The sequence below is a fragment of the Anolis carolinensis genome, unplaced genomic scaffold (assembly GCF_035594765.1).
Source record: "Anolis carolinensis isolate JA03-04 unplaced genomic scaffold, rAnoCar3.1.pri scaffold_13, whole genome shotgun sequence".
NCBI lineage: Eukaryota > Metazoa > Chordata > Lepidosauria > Squamata > Dactyloidae > Anolis > Anolis carolinensis.
This window is the reverse complement of record NW_026943824.1, coordinates 7,458,357-7,476,954: the sequence shown is the minus strand read 5'-3', so window position 1 is coordinate 7,476,954 and position 18,598 is coordinate 7,458,357. Positions and strand designations below refer to the sequence as shown.

The 18,598-nt window shown below is 40.3% G+C and overlaps 1 protein-coding gene across 2 annotated transcripts in view; it reads right to left on the bottom strand.

The window, feature by feature from the left end:
- The window catches only part of LOC100559502 (multidrug resistance-associated protein 1), a 75,700-nt gene that overhangs the window by 26,986 nt on the left and 30,116 nt on the right, over positions 1 to 18,598 (bottom strand). For both annotated transcript variants that reach the window (XM_062964594.1, XM_062964595.1), the window contains 10 exons: positions 18,384 to 18,445; positions 17,850 to 17,981; positions 15,762 to 15,989; positions 15,298 to 15,475; positions 13,831 to 13,992; positions 13,501 to 13,593; positions 10,079 to 10,282; positions 5,136 to 5,282; positions 3,343 to 3,430; positions 588 to 660 (listed from right to left, as the gene is read on the bottom strand). In XM_062964594.1, the coding sequence (XP_062820664.1) occupies positions 588 to 660; positions 3,343 to 3,430; positions 5,136 to 5,282; positions 10,079 to 10,282; positions 13,501 to 13,593; positions 13,831 to 13,992; positions 15,298 to 15,475; positions 15,762 to 15,989; positions 17,850 to 17,981; positions 18,384 to 18,445 (1,367 nt within the window). The remainder of the gene's footprint in view (positions 1 to 587; positions 661 to 3,342; positions 3,431 to 5,135; positions 5,283 to 10,078; positions 10,283 to 13,500; positions 13,594 to 13,830; positions 13,993 to 15,297; positions 15,476 to 15,761; positions 15,990 to 17,849; positions 17,982 to 18,383; positions 18,446 to 18,598) is intronic.

Sequence of the window (18,598 nt, the reverse complement as noted above, 5' to 3'; positions counted from 1 at the left end):
TACATTGGCATATTTTCGAACTGCTAGGTTGGCAGAAGCTGGAGCAACAGCGGGCGCTCACTCCGCTCCCCGGATTTAGAACCTGGGACCTTTCGGTCTGCAAGTTCAGCAGCTCAGCACTTTAACACACTTCACCACTGGGGCTCCTAATATATTGTATATACATATAATATATTATCAGTATATACATATAATATATTATTATCATTATTATTGTATATACATATAATATTGATAATATTATAATGTATTACAATATAATACTGATAATAATACAATTTAATAATATTAATTATAAATTATATATTATATGTAATATTACTAATAATATTACAATGTAATGATATAGTACAATATAGTAATTTAATGCTAGTATTGTACTATGCTAACAGTATAATGTATTGTATGTGAATGGAATTTGTAAGCTGCTCTGAGTCCCCTTTGGGGTGAGAAGGGCGGCATATTAATGTAGTAAATAAATAAATAAATAAATATGAATGATGTGGAAGTTTTTTGGATTTGAAGAGGATGCTGGATTTAGAATGAGAAGAGCTGGCTTTTCAAGGGAAGGGATGGACCATTCTTACTTGTTCAAACATGGAAGGTCGCTTCTTGACCAGCTAAAGGTCGCATTCCTCACTGTGATGCTGTTGCCGTTTGCTAGAAAAAGAGGTTCAAAGAAGTCATAAGAAATCAGATAAACCGAGACGGAACATCATCATCATCATCATCACCATTGGCCTTCCCAACACAATTATTATTATTATTATTATTATTATTATTATTATTATTATTATTATTATTATTATGTTACTGGCCTTGAGCCACAAGGAGACACAAGTAAAAAACAGTTGTTGTTGTTGTTATTATTATTAGGTCTTTGGCCTTCCCTACACAATAATAATAATAATAATAATAATAATAATAATGTTACCGGCCTTGAGCCACAAGGAGACACAAGTAAAAAACACTTGTTGTTATTATTATTATTAGGTCTTTGGCCTTCCCTACACAATAATAATAATAATAACAATAATAATAATAATAATGTTACCAGCCTTGAGCCACAAGGAGATACAAGTAAAAAACACTTGCTGTTGTTGTTGTTGTTGTTGTTGTTGTTGTTGTTGTTGTTGTTATTATTATTATTATTATTATTATTATTATTATTATTATTATTAGGTCTTTGGCTTTCCCTACACAATAATAATAATAATAATAATAATAATAATAATAATGATGTTACCGGCCTTGAACCACAAAGAGACACAAGTAAAAAACACTTGCTGTTGTTGTTGTTGTTATTATTATTATTAGGTTTTTGGCCTTCTCTACACAATAGTGCTGACGACCCTTAAAACTTCAGCTCCCATCATCCCACAGCAGTCAAAGTGGTGCTGAACTGCATTGATTCTACAATGTAGACGGAACCTAGAGCCTTGAGGGTATTCAGGCCTTGAAGGAAATGACACCAAAGTCCTAATTTTAGAGGGAAAGCAACATAATAATAATAATAATAATAATAATAATAATAATAATAATATCCTCAGCTGCTGTAAGAAAATCGCACAGACAGACTACAAACAGAGGCACAACTATGTGGCCCAAATGATTCATTGGAACTTATGCCTCAAGTACCACCTCCCAGCAGTAAAGAACTGGTGGGATCACAAACCTGCAAAAGTATTGGAAAATGAACATGCAAAGATACTGTGGGACTTCCGAATCCAGACTGACAAGGTTCTGGAACACAACACACCAGACATCACAGTTGTGGAAAAGAAAAAGGTTTGGATCATTGATGTCGCCATCCCAGGTGACAGTCGCATTGAAGAAAAACAACAAGAAAAACTCAGCCGCTATCAGGACCTCAAGATTGAACTGCAAAGGCTCTGGCAGAAACCAGTGCAGGTGATTGGCACATGTGCCAAAAGATCTCAGTCGGCATTTGGAAACAAAAGACATTGACAAAATTACGATCTGCCAGCTACAAAAGGCCACCCTACTGGGATCTGCACGCATCATCCTAAAGTACATCACACTGTCCTAGACACTTGGGAAGTGTTCGACTTGTGATTTTGTGATACGAAATCCAGCATATCTATCTTGTTTGCTGTGTCATACAATAATAATAATAATAATAATAATAATAATACATCACACAGTCCTAGACACTTGGGAAGTGTTCGACTTGTGATTTTGTGATACAAAATCCAGCATATCTTTCTTGATTGCTGTGTCATACAATAATAATAATAATAATAATAATAATAATAATAATAATAATAATAATAATAATATATCACACAGTCCTAGACACTTGGGAAGTGTTTGACTTGTGATTTTGTGATACAAAATCCAGCATATCTATCTTGTTTGCTGTGTCATACAATAATAATAATAATAATAATAATAATAATAATAATAATAATAATAATAATACATCACACTGTCCTAGACACTTGGGAAGTGTTCGACTTGTGATTTTATGATACAAAATCCAGCATATCTATCTTGATTGCTGTGTCATACAATAATAATAATAATAATAATAATAATAATAATAATAATAATAATAATAATAATATATCACACAGTCCTAGACACTTGGGAAGTGTTTGACTTGTGATTTTGTGATACAAAATCCAGCATATCTATCTTGTTTGCTGTGTCATACAATAATAATAATAATAATAATAATAATAATAATAATAATAATACATCACACAGTCCTAGACACTTGGGAAGTGTTCGACTTGTGATTTTGTGATACAAAATCCAGCATATCTTTCTTGATTGCTGTGTCATACAATAATAATAATAATAATAATAATAATAATAATAATAATAATAATAATACATCACACAGTCCTAGACACTTGGGAAGTGTTTGACTTGTGATTTTGTGATACGAAATCCAGCATATCTATCTTGATTGCTGTGTCATACAATAATAATAATAATAATAATAATAATAATAATAATACATCACACAGTCCTAGACACTTGGGAAGTGTTTGACTTGTGATTTTGTGATACAAAATCCAGCATATCTATCTTGATTGCTGTGTCATACAACAACAATAATAATAATAATAATAATAATAATAATAATAATAATAATAATAATAATCTTTGTTTGTATTCCGCCCTATCTCCCCGAGGGGACTCAGGGAGGATTCCAACATAAATGGCAAAAATTCATAAACAAACAAATACTGACATAAAAATCCCAGAGAAACCCCACATATAAAAATAACATTAAAACCGCACATCAATTTAAAGTCTAACATCAATAAATTAAACCTAAACACAATGTGTTTCAAAGCTTCCCCAACTTACTGTCTTTGGCGGATCCTCTGACGATGCTGTCCGGGTCCAGCTCTTCGTGGGACAGGAAGATGCGGAGGCGCTTCAGGGACACACTGGCCTAAAGGACGGAAGCAATAGAAGGGCCATTACATTGCTGATTCCTTGCCCCCTGCCGTATTAAGCCCACCGGCCAGGTAAGAAAAGCACAACCAAAGCACCCACGGGAGGCCCTCTAAACCAGGGATCCCCAAACTAAGGCCCGGGGGCCGGATGCGGCCCTCCAAGGTCATTTACCTGGCCCCCGCCCTCATTTATAATATAATATTTTATATCAGTTTTAATAATATATTATATATACATATGATATTGATAATAATATTATCATTTTATACAATATAATACTAATAATAATACCATATAATAATATTAATTATATGTTATATATTACATATGATATTATAATGGATAAAGTACGAGGATATTGGATGAACGGATTTTAAGCATATGTTTTATATTTTATACTGTATTTAACTGTTTGTAATAGATTTTGTATGCTGTTCGTTTTCAATAATGTGTCGGCATCGAATTCTTGCCAATTGTACGCCGCCTTGAGTCCCTTCGGGGGAGAAGGGCGGGATAGAAATGTTGGAAATAAATAAATAAATAAATTACAGTATAGTGGTATCGTTCAATATAGTAATATATAATGCTAAGTAGCTGTGCTCAGCCACGCGTTGCTGTGGCGAAGTCTGGTGGTATGGGAAATAAAGTATCAAGGAATTGGTGGTAGTTAAGGTAAAGGTTTTTTCCTGACATTAACTCCAGTTGTGTCCGACTGTACACTGAAGTGGATTATATGGCAGTGTGGAGTCAAGATAATACAGTTCAAAGCAGATAATATAAAATTATAAATGGTTTATATAGCTGTGTGGAAGGGCCTTGAGTCTACACTGCCATATAATCCAGTTCAAATCCGATAATCTGTATTTTATAGGCAGTGTGGAAGAGGCCTAAGTGAGGCCTAACTCTGCCTGTCCCCTGGGCTGAGTGGGTTGCTAGGAGACCAAGTGGGCAGACCTTAGCCTTCTAACTGGCAGCAATTGGATAAAAACAATTATTCCTCTCCCTCTAATTAGGATTTTATTTTTGTTTTCTTTTTGTTGTATGAACATAGAGGCATGGATGAGGGGTTGTGCTGTCAAGTTTAGTGTTTCTGGGATGTGTAGTTTTGTTGTTTTGTCCTAGGCCGAAATTTCATTACCCTTTTATATATATAGATATTGTGCTATGCTAATAATATAATATATTGCATGTACATACAGCTGCTCTGAGTCCCCTTCGGGATGAGAAGGGCGGGATATAATAAATGAATAAATAAATAGTTTAAGACTTAAGCTCACCCAGAGACTGAAATGACTTAAAGGCACACAACAACAATCCTAATTAACCTGACTATCTCATTGGCCAGAAGCAGGCCCACACTTCCTATTGAAATCCTGATAGGTTTATGTTGGTTAAAATGGTTTTGATTTTTAAATATTATATTGTTCTTTCATTGTTATTGTTGTTGTTTTGCAATACAAATAAGATATGTGCAGTGTGCATAGGATTTTTTTCCAAATGATAATTCGGTCCCTTAACAGTCTGAAGGATTTTGGACTGGACCTCTGCTTTAAAAGTTTGAGGACCCCTGCTCTAAACCATTCATCCAAGGCATTAATAAAGGTGTTGAACAGCACCGGGCCGAGGGCAAGTGTATTGGACCTCGGTCTGCCTATCCTTTATGGGATAAATCCTTCCGCTGGGAGAAAACAAGGTCCTACTTGCACGATGCTGCTGATGACCATCGGGAGGATGTTGAGCGGGAAGCGGAGGATGTTGAAGAGGGCCAGCGAGACAAAGGCCTTCTGGGCGTCCAGCACGTTCTTCTCCGAGACTGAGACGTAGACAGCAAACGTGGACAGGGCCACCTGGGAAAGAAGGGACACACAAAGCGCTCTGTGAGTCAAGGAGATCATTTACTGTATATACTCCAGTATAAGCCTAGTTTTTCAGCCCTTTTTTAGGACTGAAAAAAAAAACCTCCTTGGCTTATACTCGGGTGAGGGTCCTGGTGGGCTTATATTCAGGTCGGCTTATACTCAAGTATATATGGTATATTTATTATTTTTCTCTATTATTGGTATTGTTACATTTATTATTTTACTCTATTATTGTTTTTACTTTTACATTTATTTTACTCTATTTTATAATCTATATATATAAAAGAGTGATGGCATCAGGGCAGCGGACAAAACAACAAAACTACAGGCCCCCCCAACCTTGACATTTGACAATACAACCCATCATCCATGGCTCTAGGTTGATACAACAAAAAGAAAAGAAAAATAAAGTCCTAATTAGAGGGAGAGGAATAATTGTTTTTATCCAATTGCTGCCAGTTACAAGGCTAAGTTCCGCCCACTTGGTCTCCTAGCAACCTACTCAGCCCAGGGGACAGGCACAAGAGTTTGGAGAGACCCCTAAGGGCCATCCAGCCCAACCCTTTCTACTATGCAGCAGGACACAATCCAAGCATTCACAACACATGGACAACATATAAATACTATACAATACTACACAGGGACATAAACCCCCTCTATCCTCACCACTTTCACAGTACACAAACAACCAAATGCATATTAAACATAAGGACAACCATACAACAGACATTCAATACCACCACTACCTCAGCAAGTTCTCACCAACACCACTAGACAACGCCACAGCAACGCGTGGCCGGGCACAGCTAGTAATAATAATAATAATAATAATAATAATAATAATAACAATAATAATAATTTTATTCTTGTACCCCGCCCCATCTCCCCGAAGGGACTCGGGGCGGCTCACATGGGGCCTTGCCCAAACATCACAATATAAAAACAAAACAAAAAACACAAGTTTACAACAATAAATCAACAATATCGGTAAAACAATCATAAAAGACAATCTTACAGGATAAAACGTTAAAAACAGGAATATAAAACACAAGTCTGGGCCAAAGTGCGAATGTGTGTATTTTATTATTGTTAATCCATTAATACATTTATTTTATTATTATTAATACATTTATAATTAATGTATTATTAATACTCCATCCCTTTTGAGTTTTAGAAAGAAAGTGAAGACCTGGCTATGTGAGCAAGCGTTCAAAGAATAAGTTTCGTTGGCTTCGACTCGGTCTGGACTAAGGTTTATGTACAAGGTTTTGTGGATGAATGGCTCAAGTATTTTGTATTACAGTAGAGTCTCACTTATCCTATATAAACGGGCCGGCAGAATGTTGGATAAGTGAATATGTTGGATAATAAGGAGAGATTAAGGAAAAGCCTATAAAACATCAAATTAGGTTATGATTTTACAAATTAAGCACCAAAACATCATGTTATACAACACATTTGACAGAAAAAGCAGTTCAATACGCAGTAATGTTATGTTGTAATTACTGTCTTTACGAATTTAGCACCAAAATATCACGATATATTGAAAACATTGACTACAAAAATGGCTTGGATAATCCAGGAACTTGGATAAGCGAGGCTTGGATAAGTGAGACTCTACTGATTATTATTACACTTATTATTTCACTCTATTATTATTTAAAGGATATATAAGCATATTTACATTGAAGAAGAAAATAATGATTTCATCCGAGTTGAACAGTCATATCTTAAATTACAGTTTGATGTAAAGATTCAAAAACATTTAAACTACTAAGGCCTCAATTAATGTAATTTTATTGATATCTCGGCTTATACTGGAGTCAATGTTTTCCCAGTTTTTTGGGGGTAAAATTAGGTGCCTCGGCTTATATTCGGGTCGGCTTATACTCGAGTATATACGGTAATTCTTTGATTTATCGCATCCTGGAGCAAAAAGGAGGGCCCAACTTGTCAGTCTGTTTTACACCTCAGTGGAGGTGGATGCATGTTGCCGTTTGAACTTCAGTAGAGAAATATGACTTATGGACTTCAGTGAGTACAGTAGAGTCTCACTTATCCAACGTTCTGGATTATCCAACACATTTTTGTAGTCAATGTTTTCAAAACATCGTGATATTTTGGTGCTAAATTCGTAAATACAGTAATTACTACATAGCATTACTGCGTATTGAACTACTTTTTCTGTCCAATTTGTTGTATAACATGATGTTTTGGTGCTTAATTTGTAAAATCATAACCTAATTTGATGTTTAATGGGCTTTTCCTTAATCCCTCCTTATTATCCAACATATTCACTTATCCAACGTTCTGCCAGCCCGTTTATGTTGGATAAGTGAGACTCTACTGTACAACTATATCTAAAGACTATGGACTATTGATTAAGAATAATACCCTGTGTACTTAACACACAGAGAGAACTACATCCTATCTATAACTGAACTTGAATAAGAAATGTGTCTGTATGGTGAATTAATACAAGATGTTTGTAAGTATTTATTTACAGTATTTATAAGTAAACAACATTTGTTATTTTCCAAAGAAGACTTTTTTAAATCTCTAAATGCATATTTTAAACTAAGAGGTTTCAAGGGAGTGTATATCTTTTGAGCCAACTGAAACTGCAAAAGGACACAAGCTTTGGTCCTTATCAGAAGAGGTGATCTCAGACAAACAAAGCTCTTCTAAAACCAAAGAAAAAGAAGAGACCCCTTTTCAAAGGGCTCCGGTGATTGTGTTGCTCTTTAGGACTTGTGACAAAGTGGGCCAGGCTTCCTGTTCGTGGAAAGAGACAAGACTGTGTCCTTCTTTGTCCTCAAAGCTGTGAAAATATTAGTTTAGTGGAAGGAAGTCCCGCCTTCGGAAGGGTGAGTGGTGGCTGGAACAGAAATAGCCAATATCTATAGCAGAACAAGTGCAGGGCTGTATATGAGCTTATGGCTGGAAGCAGGAGATAACACCTGCTCAGAGGCTGGATGGCCATCTGTTAGGAGGCCTTTGACTGTGTCCTACTGCTTAGAAGAAGTGGTTGGACTGGATGCCCTTTGGGGGCCTCTTCTAATGGAGCCTCCTTCTCTGAAGGCTTTTAGAGGCTGCATATTATTATTTATTTATTACAATATTTATATGCCGCCCTTCTCACCCATAGGGGACTCAGGGCGGCTTACAATAAAACACAATATAAAAATATTACAGACAATTCAATCAGTTAAAATTAAATACAGTAGAGTCTCACTTATCCAACATAAACGGGCCGGCAGAATGTTGGATAAGCGAATATGTTGGATAATAAGGAGGCATTAAGGAAAAGCCTATTAAACATCAAATTAGGTTATGATTTTACAAATGAAGCACCAAAACATCATGTTAGACAACAAATTTGACAGGAAAAGTAGTTCAATACACAGTAATGCTATGTAGTAATTACTGTATTTACGAATTTAGCACTAAAATATCACAATATATTGAAAACATTGACTACAAAAATGTGTTGGATAATCCAGAACGTTGGATAAGCGAGACTCTACTGTACATTAAACATTGATAAAAATATACATATAAATACACAATTGGCGCATTTCGCGTCTGATAACTGGTCTGCAATTGAATATTATAATTGAATTATAATATTCATAATATTATATTGTAATATGATATAATACTAATAATACAATATAATAATATTAATTATATATTATATTTTACATGTAATATTACTAATAATATTACAATATATTGATACAGTACAATATAGTAATTTATTACCAGTATTGTACTATGCTAATAATATAATATTGTATGTAAATTTAATTTGTAAGCCGCTCTGAGTCCCCTTCGGAGTGAGAAGGGCAGCATATAAATGTAGCAAATAAATAATATAGGATGGTAATAATTGATGCTGTTGTTATTGATCGAAAGCCTGGTCCCATCTGCATGGCCATCTGTTGGGAGGGCTTTGTCTGTGTCTTCCTTCCTGGCTGAAGGGGGTTGGAGTAGATGCCCTTGTTGGGAGGGCTTTGACTGTGCCTTCCTGCCTGGCTGAAAGGGGTTGGACTGGATGCCCTTTGGGAGCCTCTTTTAATGGACCCTGCTTCTCTGAAGGCTAAGTGACCATCTGTTGGGAGGGCTTTGACTGTGTCTCCCTGCGTGGAAAAAGGGTTTGGACTGGATGCCCTTTGGGGGCCTCTTCTAATGGAGCCTCCTTCTCTGAAGGCTTTTAGAGGCTGCCTGGCCATCTGTTGAGAGGGCTTTGTCTGTGCCTTTCTTCCTGGCTGAAGGGGGTTGGAGTAGATGCCCTCTGGGAGCCCCTTCCAATAACATCTCCTTCTCTGGAGGCTTTTAAATAGGCTAGGTGACCATCTGTTGGGAGGGCTTTGACTGTGTCTCCCTGCTTGGAAAAAGGGTTTGGACTGGATGCCCTTTGGGGGCCTCTTCTAATGGAGCCTCCTTCTCTGAAGGCTTTTAGAGGCTGCCTGGCCATCTGTTGAGAGGGCTTTGTCTGTGCCTTTCTTCCTGGCTGAAGGGGGTTGGAGTAGATGCCCTCTGGGAGCCTCTTCCAATAATGTCTCCTTCTCTGGAGGCTTTTAAATAGACTAGGTGACCATCTGCTGGGAGGGCTTTGACTGTGCCTTCCTGCCCGGCTGAAAGGGGTTGGACTGGATGCCCCTTGGGGGCCTCTTCCAATACAGGCTTTTAAACAGACTGCCTGGCCGTCTGTTGGGGGTGTTCTGCCCGTGGTGGAAGGGGGTGGACCGGATGCCCTCTGGGGGCCCCTTCCGACTCACCAGGAAGGGGGCGCAGACCCAGGTGAAGGTCCCGATGGCGGCCAGGTAGGCGGACTTCTTCAGCACCCGCAGCTCCTCCTTCCGGATGCCCAGCACCTTCTCCTTGAAGGCCAGCTCCCAGGCGTAGAGCTTGAGCACCTTGATCCCGTTGAGGATCTCGTTCATCAGCTTGATCCGGTTGTCCTTGCTCTTCATGTGCGCCACCTGCAAGGGACGACGTCAAGAGAGCCAGGTCACCATTGGGATTCAAGGACCAATTTCACTTGGGAAAAATACACATGAACACCAGCCCTAAACAACTGTCGTGCCTGTTATACCTTACAGATAATGTCATTGCAAACCTAGCTATTGCATCCTTTACTTGTCTCTGATCTCTTTCTTTCAAAAGTGCTTCGTTTGGGAGGATTTAGGGGAAAATATACATGGAAACTGACTCTTTTAGCAGCATTTTGCCTACCATACCTTACAGATAATGTTGGAGTATGGTTGTATTTTGTATGAAATGTAAATCAAGTGTTTACTGCTGATGAGCAGGAGTGTGTATTTTTCAGTGATGAAATGGTTAGCAGCAGGCTAGTTTTGACTGACAGCCTGTTGTGATTGCTATGACCTATCAGGCATGACTTCCGGCCTTTGGAGGAACTTCCTCTGGACAGAGGAATGTGTTGTTTATCTTATCTGGAGTGTTCAGCTTGAGCTCTCGCTGAAGATGGACTATGAATGCTATGCTCTGAAGCCGAGAAATGCAAACTGTAAATAGTTATGTAAATAAAGTTAATCAACAGTTGGACTTCGCCTGCTGGAGTATTTCTTGACCAGTGCTGATTTTCCGCATGGGAATACAGTCTGGAGAAGGAGGTGAGACCGGGATGATGAATTTTGGAATCCACTCTGCACACCATCATCCCCTGACAGATAATGTCTGTATATTTTGGGATTTATACATTGTATGGAAATGCGTTTAATGTCGGCCACTTTAGGTCTGCTCGTGGAGAGAAAAAATGGGTGTTAAATAAACATTATTATTGTTATTGACACAAAGACATAGTATGACACAGCAAAAGAGATATATATGATGGATTATTATTATTATTACATCGACATAGTATGACACAGCAAACAAAATAGATATGCTGGATTTTGTATCACAAAATCACAAGTCGAATATTATTATTATTATTATTATTACATTATTATTATTATTACTACTACTTTTACTGTCAGCTGCTTTGAGTCTCCTTTGTGGAGGGAAAAAGCGGGGTATAAACAAACATTAATATTATTACAGTAGAGTCTCACTTATCCAACATTCGCTTATCTAATATTCTAGATTATCCAACGCAGTGGTCAATGTTTTTGTAGTCAATGTTTTCAATATATTGTGATATTTTGGTGCTAAATTCGTAAATACAGTAATTACTACATCGCATTAATGTGTAATGAACTATTTTTTCTGTCAAATTTGTTGTATAACATGATGTTTTGGTGCTTAATTTGTAAAATCATAACCTATTTTGATGTTTAATAGGCTTTTCCTTAATCCCTCCTTATTATCCAACATATTTGCTTATCCAACGTTCTGCCGGCCCGTTTAATTTGGATAAGTGAGACTGTATTATCATTATCATTATCATTTTAATGGGAGCCACTTTAAGTCTCTTTTGTGGTGAGAAAAAAATGTAGTATAAATGCTTATTATTATTATTGTTGTTGTTGCTATTATTATTATTATTATTATTATTAATGCTTGTTTTACTTTATGTCATCATTTTCTTTACTAAAACAGGGCACAAATCAATGGTGAAAAGAAGACTCCAAATCACATAACTCCTCCTTAGTACTGGCTCTGTGGGCTAAGGCTGATGGGAGCTGCAGTCCGAAATCTCTAGATTCCAGACTGCAGAATCCAGATATTATCTAAACCAGACTTTACGGAATTGCTGGGAGGAGCCTGACTCAATGCAGGTCATTTATGGCCCTGGGCCTTTTTATCATGGTTTTATGGACTTTTATCTTGGCTCCACCACTGATAGCAAACACAGATGTTTGCATCATGGATTACAATGCAGACATGAAGCAAAAGGCCACAAAATCCTAATCTGCATCACCTTTATTAGGGGCAATATACTGCATTATGCTCATGGGCTTTTTCATCAGACAAAGGAGTGAGCAAACACTTTACTAGTTGTTGGCACCATTTCACAGCAGCAGCCATAATAATAATAACAACAATAATAATAATAACTCCTCAAAGCACAGCAGACAAAAAATCAGTACAAGAAAACTGCACTACAAACTAGAGCTAACAGCTGGCACAACAAAAAATTGCATGGAAAGTTCCTTGACAAAACTGAAGGAAAAGCTGAGAAGGAGAAGACCTGGCTCTGGCTCACGAATGAGACCCTGAAGAAGGAGACAGAAGGCCTGATCCTTGCAGCCCAGGAGCAAGCCATCAGGACAAAGGCAATTCAGGCCAAGATCGAAAAATCAGCTGATGACCCAAAATGCAGACTGTGCAAGGAAGCTGACAAAACCATGGATCATATCCTCAGCTGCTGTAAGAAAACTGCACAGACAGACTACAAACAGAGGCACAACTATGTGGCCCAAATGATTCATTGGAACTTATGCCTCAAGTACCACCTCCCAGCAGTAAAGAACTGGTGGGATCACAAACCTGCAAAAGTATTGAAAAATGAGCAGGCAAAGATACTGTGGGACTTCCAAATCCAGACTGACAAAGTTCTGGAACACAACACACCAGACATCACAGTTGTGGAAAAGAAAAAGGTTTGGATCATTGACAGTCGCATTGACGAAAAACAACAGGAAAAACTCAGCCGCTATCAGGACCTCAAGGTTGAACTTCAAAGAATCATAGAATCATAGAATCATAGAATAGTAGAGTTGGAAGAGACCACATGGGCCATCTAGTCCAACCCCCTGCTAAGAAGCAGGAAATCGCATTCAAAGCACCCCCGACAGATGGCCATCCAGCCTCTGCTTAAAAGCCTCCAAGGAAGGAGCCTCCACCACGGCCCCGGGGAAAAAGACTCCGGCAGAAACCAGTGCAGGTGGTCCCGGTGTTGATGGTCACATTGGGTGCCGTGCCAAAAGATCTCAGCCGGCATTTGGAAATAATAGACATTGACAAAATTACGATCTGCCAACTGCAAAAGGCCACCCTGCTGGGATCTGCAAGCATCATCCGAAAATACATCACACAGTCCTAAAGGCTTGTGAAGTGTTCAACTTGTGATTTTGTGATACGAAATCCAGCATATCTATCTTGTTTGCTGTGCCAGACAATAATAGCACAATATAATAATAATAATAATAATAATAATAATAATAATAATAATAATAATAATAATATGGACTGGGGATTTAGCATCAATTCACAGAGAGAAGCCTCCTCTCACCTGATAGGTTTTGGTCTTCATGGCGATGACCGCATTCACTGGGACCAACAACAGCATGACCGCCACGCCGGCCAGCACCGAGGGGCCTAAATTCTAAGGAAAACATAACACTCCGCAGCTCAATATATGATATTATACAAAATAATACATAATTAATATAATATAGGTAGTTCCCAAGTTACAAACATCAGACTTGCAACCGAGTCCTAGTAAAGAACAGGGCTGAGACAACAGGAGGTGAAAGGAATAATAATAATAATAATAATAATAATAATAATAATAATTATTATTATTATTATTATAGTGTTAAAATTGGTACTGGTGACCTACCTGCCAGAGCAAGTAGAGGGCCAGGATGACCTGGAGAGGGGCGGACCAGACCATGTTGATGTATGTGGCCAGGTCCATAAACCGCTGGGCATCGACCGACATCAGGTTGACGATCTCCCCGACGGTGGAGCTCTTCCTGGCGGAATGTGTGATGACCAAGGCCTGGAGGGAGAAAAAGGGGATGAGGAAAATGGGGCGTCTCCTTCTCTGGAGGCTATGTAAGCAGAGGCTGTATTGCCACCCATTGGGAGAGGCTGGCTTGTGTTTTTCCTGCCTAACAGAATGAAGGGCTTGGACTAGATCAGTGATTCCCAAAGTGGGCGCTACCGCCCTCTGGTCGGCGCTGGAGTGATCCAGGGGGGCGGTGATGGCACCTATTAGGACACGGGGGCGGGGCCAGAGGAGGGACGGGGCCTCTTCCCAAGTGCCGGAGACAGGGCTGAGCACCTGAGGTGCCTGTTAGGACCACAGGGGGTGGAGCTAGAGGAGTGGGCGTGGCTTCTTCCCAAGACCTGAGACAGGGCTGAGCCTCTATAGCTCTCCTGAGAGGCCTTTTAGGACTAAAGGGCAGGGCTAGTCGCAGGGGTGGGGCCTCTTCCCAAGAGCGTGAGACAGGGCTGAGCCTCTATACCTCTCCTAAGAGGCCTTTTAGGACTATAGGGCGGGGCTACGGGTGGGGTGGGGTCTCTTCCCAAGAGCGTGAGACAGGGCTGAGCCTCTATACCTCTCCTAAGAGGCCTTTTAGGACTATAGGGCGGGGCTACGGGTGGGGTGGGGTCTCTTCCCAAGAGCGTGAGACAGGGCTGAGCCTCTATAGCTCTCCTGAGAGGGCTTTTAAGACTAAAGGGCAGGGCTAGGGGCAGGGGTGGGGCCTCTTCCCAAGAGCGTGAGACAGGGCTGAGCCTCTATACTTCTCCTGAGAGGCCTTTTAGGACTAAAAGGCGGGGCTAGGAGTGGGGGCAGGGCCTCTTCCCAAGAGCATGAGACAGGGCTGAGCCTCTGTATACCTCCCCTGAAGCGCTCGTTAGAACACGGGGGCGGGGTATAGAGGTCCAACCCCATCAGGCACTTGGGAAGAGGCCCCGCCCCCTCCTCTAGCCCCACCCAGGACAGGGATAGAAGCTCAGCCCTACCTCAGAGCTCGTAACTCCGCCCATCCCAGTCCTGGCTGCCCATTTGTGGCCCCGCCCACCTCCCCCTTGGACTAGAGGCTCAGCCCCGCCCTCTTGAGCAGGAGCCACGCCCACTCCTCTAAGCCACACCCCCTTTCCAGGGGGCACTGAGTAATATTTTTTTCTGGAAAGGGGGCAGTAGGCCAAATAGTTTGGGAACCACTGGACTAGATGATCTTTAGGGGCCTCTTTCAATGAAGCCTTCTTCTCTGGAGGCTTTTAACCAGCATTTCCCATGAAACACAGGTAGCAAACCAATATGTCCCGACACCCCGTTTGGAAAGGGAGAGGATACCTTGCGGTAAATGGCTCCGATGACGGCCGTCTTGAGCCGCATCCCGGTCACAAAGCAGATGTGGAAGTACTGGTGGAGGACGAGGGTCTGGAGTCCGGCGGAGAGGAAGAGGAGGGCTGTGTAGAAGTAGCCCTGCCAGTTGGGGGCGCTCTGGTCACTCACAAAGATGATCAGGCGCCTGGGAGGGAAGCGGAGCGAAAAGAACGTTTCCCTGACCTTGGGCCCTTCCCGTGTTTCCAGAGAGCCCAGCTAATCTGAGATTACGCAGAAAACAGAACACTGCGGCCCTGAAAAGGCAGCCAAGTCATTCCCTTTCAAGTTTTCACAAGAGAAAAGTGCAACAACATGGATTTTTTTCCCCCTCAAGCAGCATTTCCCAAACTTTGGCCTTCCAGGGGTTTTGAAATGAGGATTTGGATGAGGAATCTTGGAAGGAGGAGGAGGAAGGGGAGAAGGAGGCTTACTTGAGGATTTCGGGTCCCGCGAACATCATGAGGTCGTGAAAGGCCTTGAAGAGGAAGCTCATGAGGAAGTAGGGCCCAAAGGTCTTGTAGAGGACCTTGGAGAGCGAGGGTTTCTTGTCCCGCTGCGCCGGGCGCAGGATCAGGGCCTCCGCCTCCTCCGCCGCCATGGCCTCTGTGCTGGAGACCCCCCCTTTGGGGGCCTTCTTGGGCGAGTACAGCATGGGCAGCCTGCAGAGGGGGAGGCCGCACCGTCAAAAGCAGCCCTACATTCCTAAGGAGGTTTCTCAGCAGGAGCTGGAGGGGCATCTGTCGGGAGGGATCAGATGGTGCCTTCCTGCAAGGTAGAAGGGGTGGACTGGATGGCCCTTGGGGATCCCTTTCCAGCTTGATGAGAATAATAACAACAACAGCAACAGTCCTAAACACTAGGGAAGTGATACAGCATATACAGTAGAGTCTCACTTATCCAAGTTTCTGGATTATCCAAGCCATTTTTATAGTCAATGTTTTTAATATATCGTGATATTTTGGTGCTAAATTCGTAAATACAGTAATTACAACATAACATTACTGCGTATTGAACTGCTTTTTCTGTCAAATTTGTTGCTAAACAGGATGTTTTGGTGCTTAATTTGTAAAATCATAACCTAATTTGATGTTTAATAGGCTTTTCCTTAACCCCTCCTTATTATCCAACATATTCACTTGTCCAATGTTCTGCCGGCCCGTTTTATGTTGGATAAGTGAGACTCTACTGTATCTATTTTTATTGCTGAATTTTTCCACCCTCGGCTTATACTGGAGTCAATGTTTTCCCTGTTTATTTGTGGTAAAATTAGGTGCCTCGGCTTGTATTCGGGTCGGCTTATACTCGAGTATATACGGTATATCCAGCATATATATCTCGTTTGCTGTGTCATACTACCGGTATGTCTTTGTGTCAATAATAATAGTAATAGTAGTATATTGATAATAATATAGTAATTCTATCTATTAGAAAGGGGCCTGACTGGATGGTTTTTGGGATCCCCTTCCAACTATGATAGTAATAGTAATAGTAGTAATAGTAATAATACAATAATTATCATCTTTTAAAGCAAAAGGGAGCTGGAATGAATGGTCCTTGGGGTCCCCTTCCAACTATGACAATAATAGTAACAGCAGTAGTAATAATATAGTAATTCTATTTTCCTTTATAGCAGAAGGGGGATGGACTGGATGGCCCTTGTGGTTCCCTTCCAACTCTGAGTGGAATAATAATAATAATAATAATAATAATAATAATAATAGAGCAATTCTAGCTTCCTTTATAGCAGAAGGGGGCTGGATTGGATGGCCCTTGGGGTTCCCTTCCAACTCTATGAGTGGAATAATAATAATAATAACAATAATAGAGCAATTCTAGCTTCCTTTATAACAGAAAGGGGCTGGATTGGATGGCCTTTGGGGTACCCTTCCAACTCTATGAGTGGAATAATAATAATAATAATAATAATAATAATAATAATAATAATAATAATAATAGAGCAATTCTAGCTTCCTTTATAGCAGAAGGGGGCTGGATTGGATGGCCCTTGGGGTACCCTTCCAACTCTATGAGTGGAATAATAATAATAATAATAATAATAATAATAATAATAATAATAATAATAGAGCAATTCTAGCTTCCTTTATAGCAGAAGGGGGCTGGATTGGATGGCCCTTGGGGTTCCCTTCCAACTATGAGTATAATAATAATAATAATAATAATAATAATAATAATAATAGAGCAATTCTAGCTTCCTTTATAACAGAAAGGGGCTGGATTGGATGGCCTTTGGGGTACCCTTCCAACTCTATGAGTGGAATAATAATAATAATAATAATAATAATAATAATAATAATAATAATAATAATAGAGCAATTCTAGCTTCCTTTATAGCAGAAGGGGGCTGGATTGGATGGTCCTTGGGGTACCCTTCCAATGATGAGAACAACAACAACAATAAAAATAAGTCATTATATCTTCCTTAATGGCACAATGGGGAGAAACTGGGTGGCCCTTGGAGTCTCCTTCCAACTCAATGAGAATAAAAATAATAAGAATACCTCCTACTCTTGGCGTACTCCTTGGCCCAATTCCTGGCCAAACCGGGCACCACTTCTTCGGACGTGTCCTCCTTGTTCAGGGACCACAGGTCCCGCTCTTCTAAGGGCCGCCGATAGCCCTGGACCATCAAGCTGCATGGCGGGAGGAAGAGGAAAAGGCTGGGTGAAATGGGGAAAACGCAAGTCTGGGGGAAGAAGATCTCTTTGCCAGAACTTTACAGCCAAAGCCCTGCAGACTAGGACACGGAACAATGGCTTCAAACTACAGGAAAGGAGATTCCACCTGAACATCAGGAAGAACTTCCTCACTGTGAGAAAGGCTGTTCGACAGTGGAACTCTCTCCCCGGGGCCGTGGTGGAGGCTCCTTCCTTGGAGGCTTTTAAGCAGAGGCTGGATGGCCATCTGTCGGGGGTGCTTTGAATGCGATTTCCTGCTTCTTAGCAGGGGGTTGGACTAGATGGCCCATGTGGTGTCTTCCAACTCTACTATTTAATGATTCTATGATTCTATGAAAGCCCCATTCCCCTTCTTACCCGGTGATCCACCAGAAGGTGATCTTGGAGAGGAAAGAGGCGTTGGACTCTGGACAGGGATTCTGATGGAAAACAAATGAGGAGAGGACAGTGGGCTATTATTTATTATTATTATTATTATTATTATTATTATTATTATTATTATCAACACAACAGCGTTGTATGGCACAGCAAACAAGATAGATATGCTGGATTTCGTTTCGCAAAACCACAAG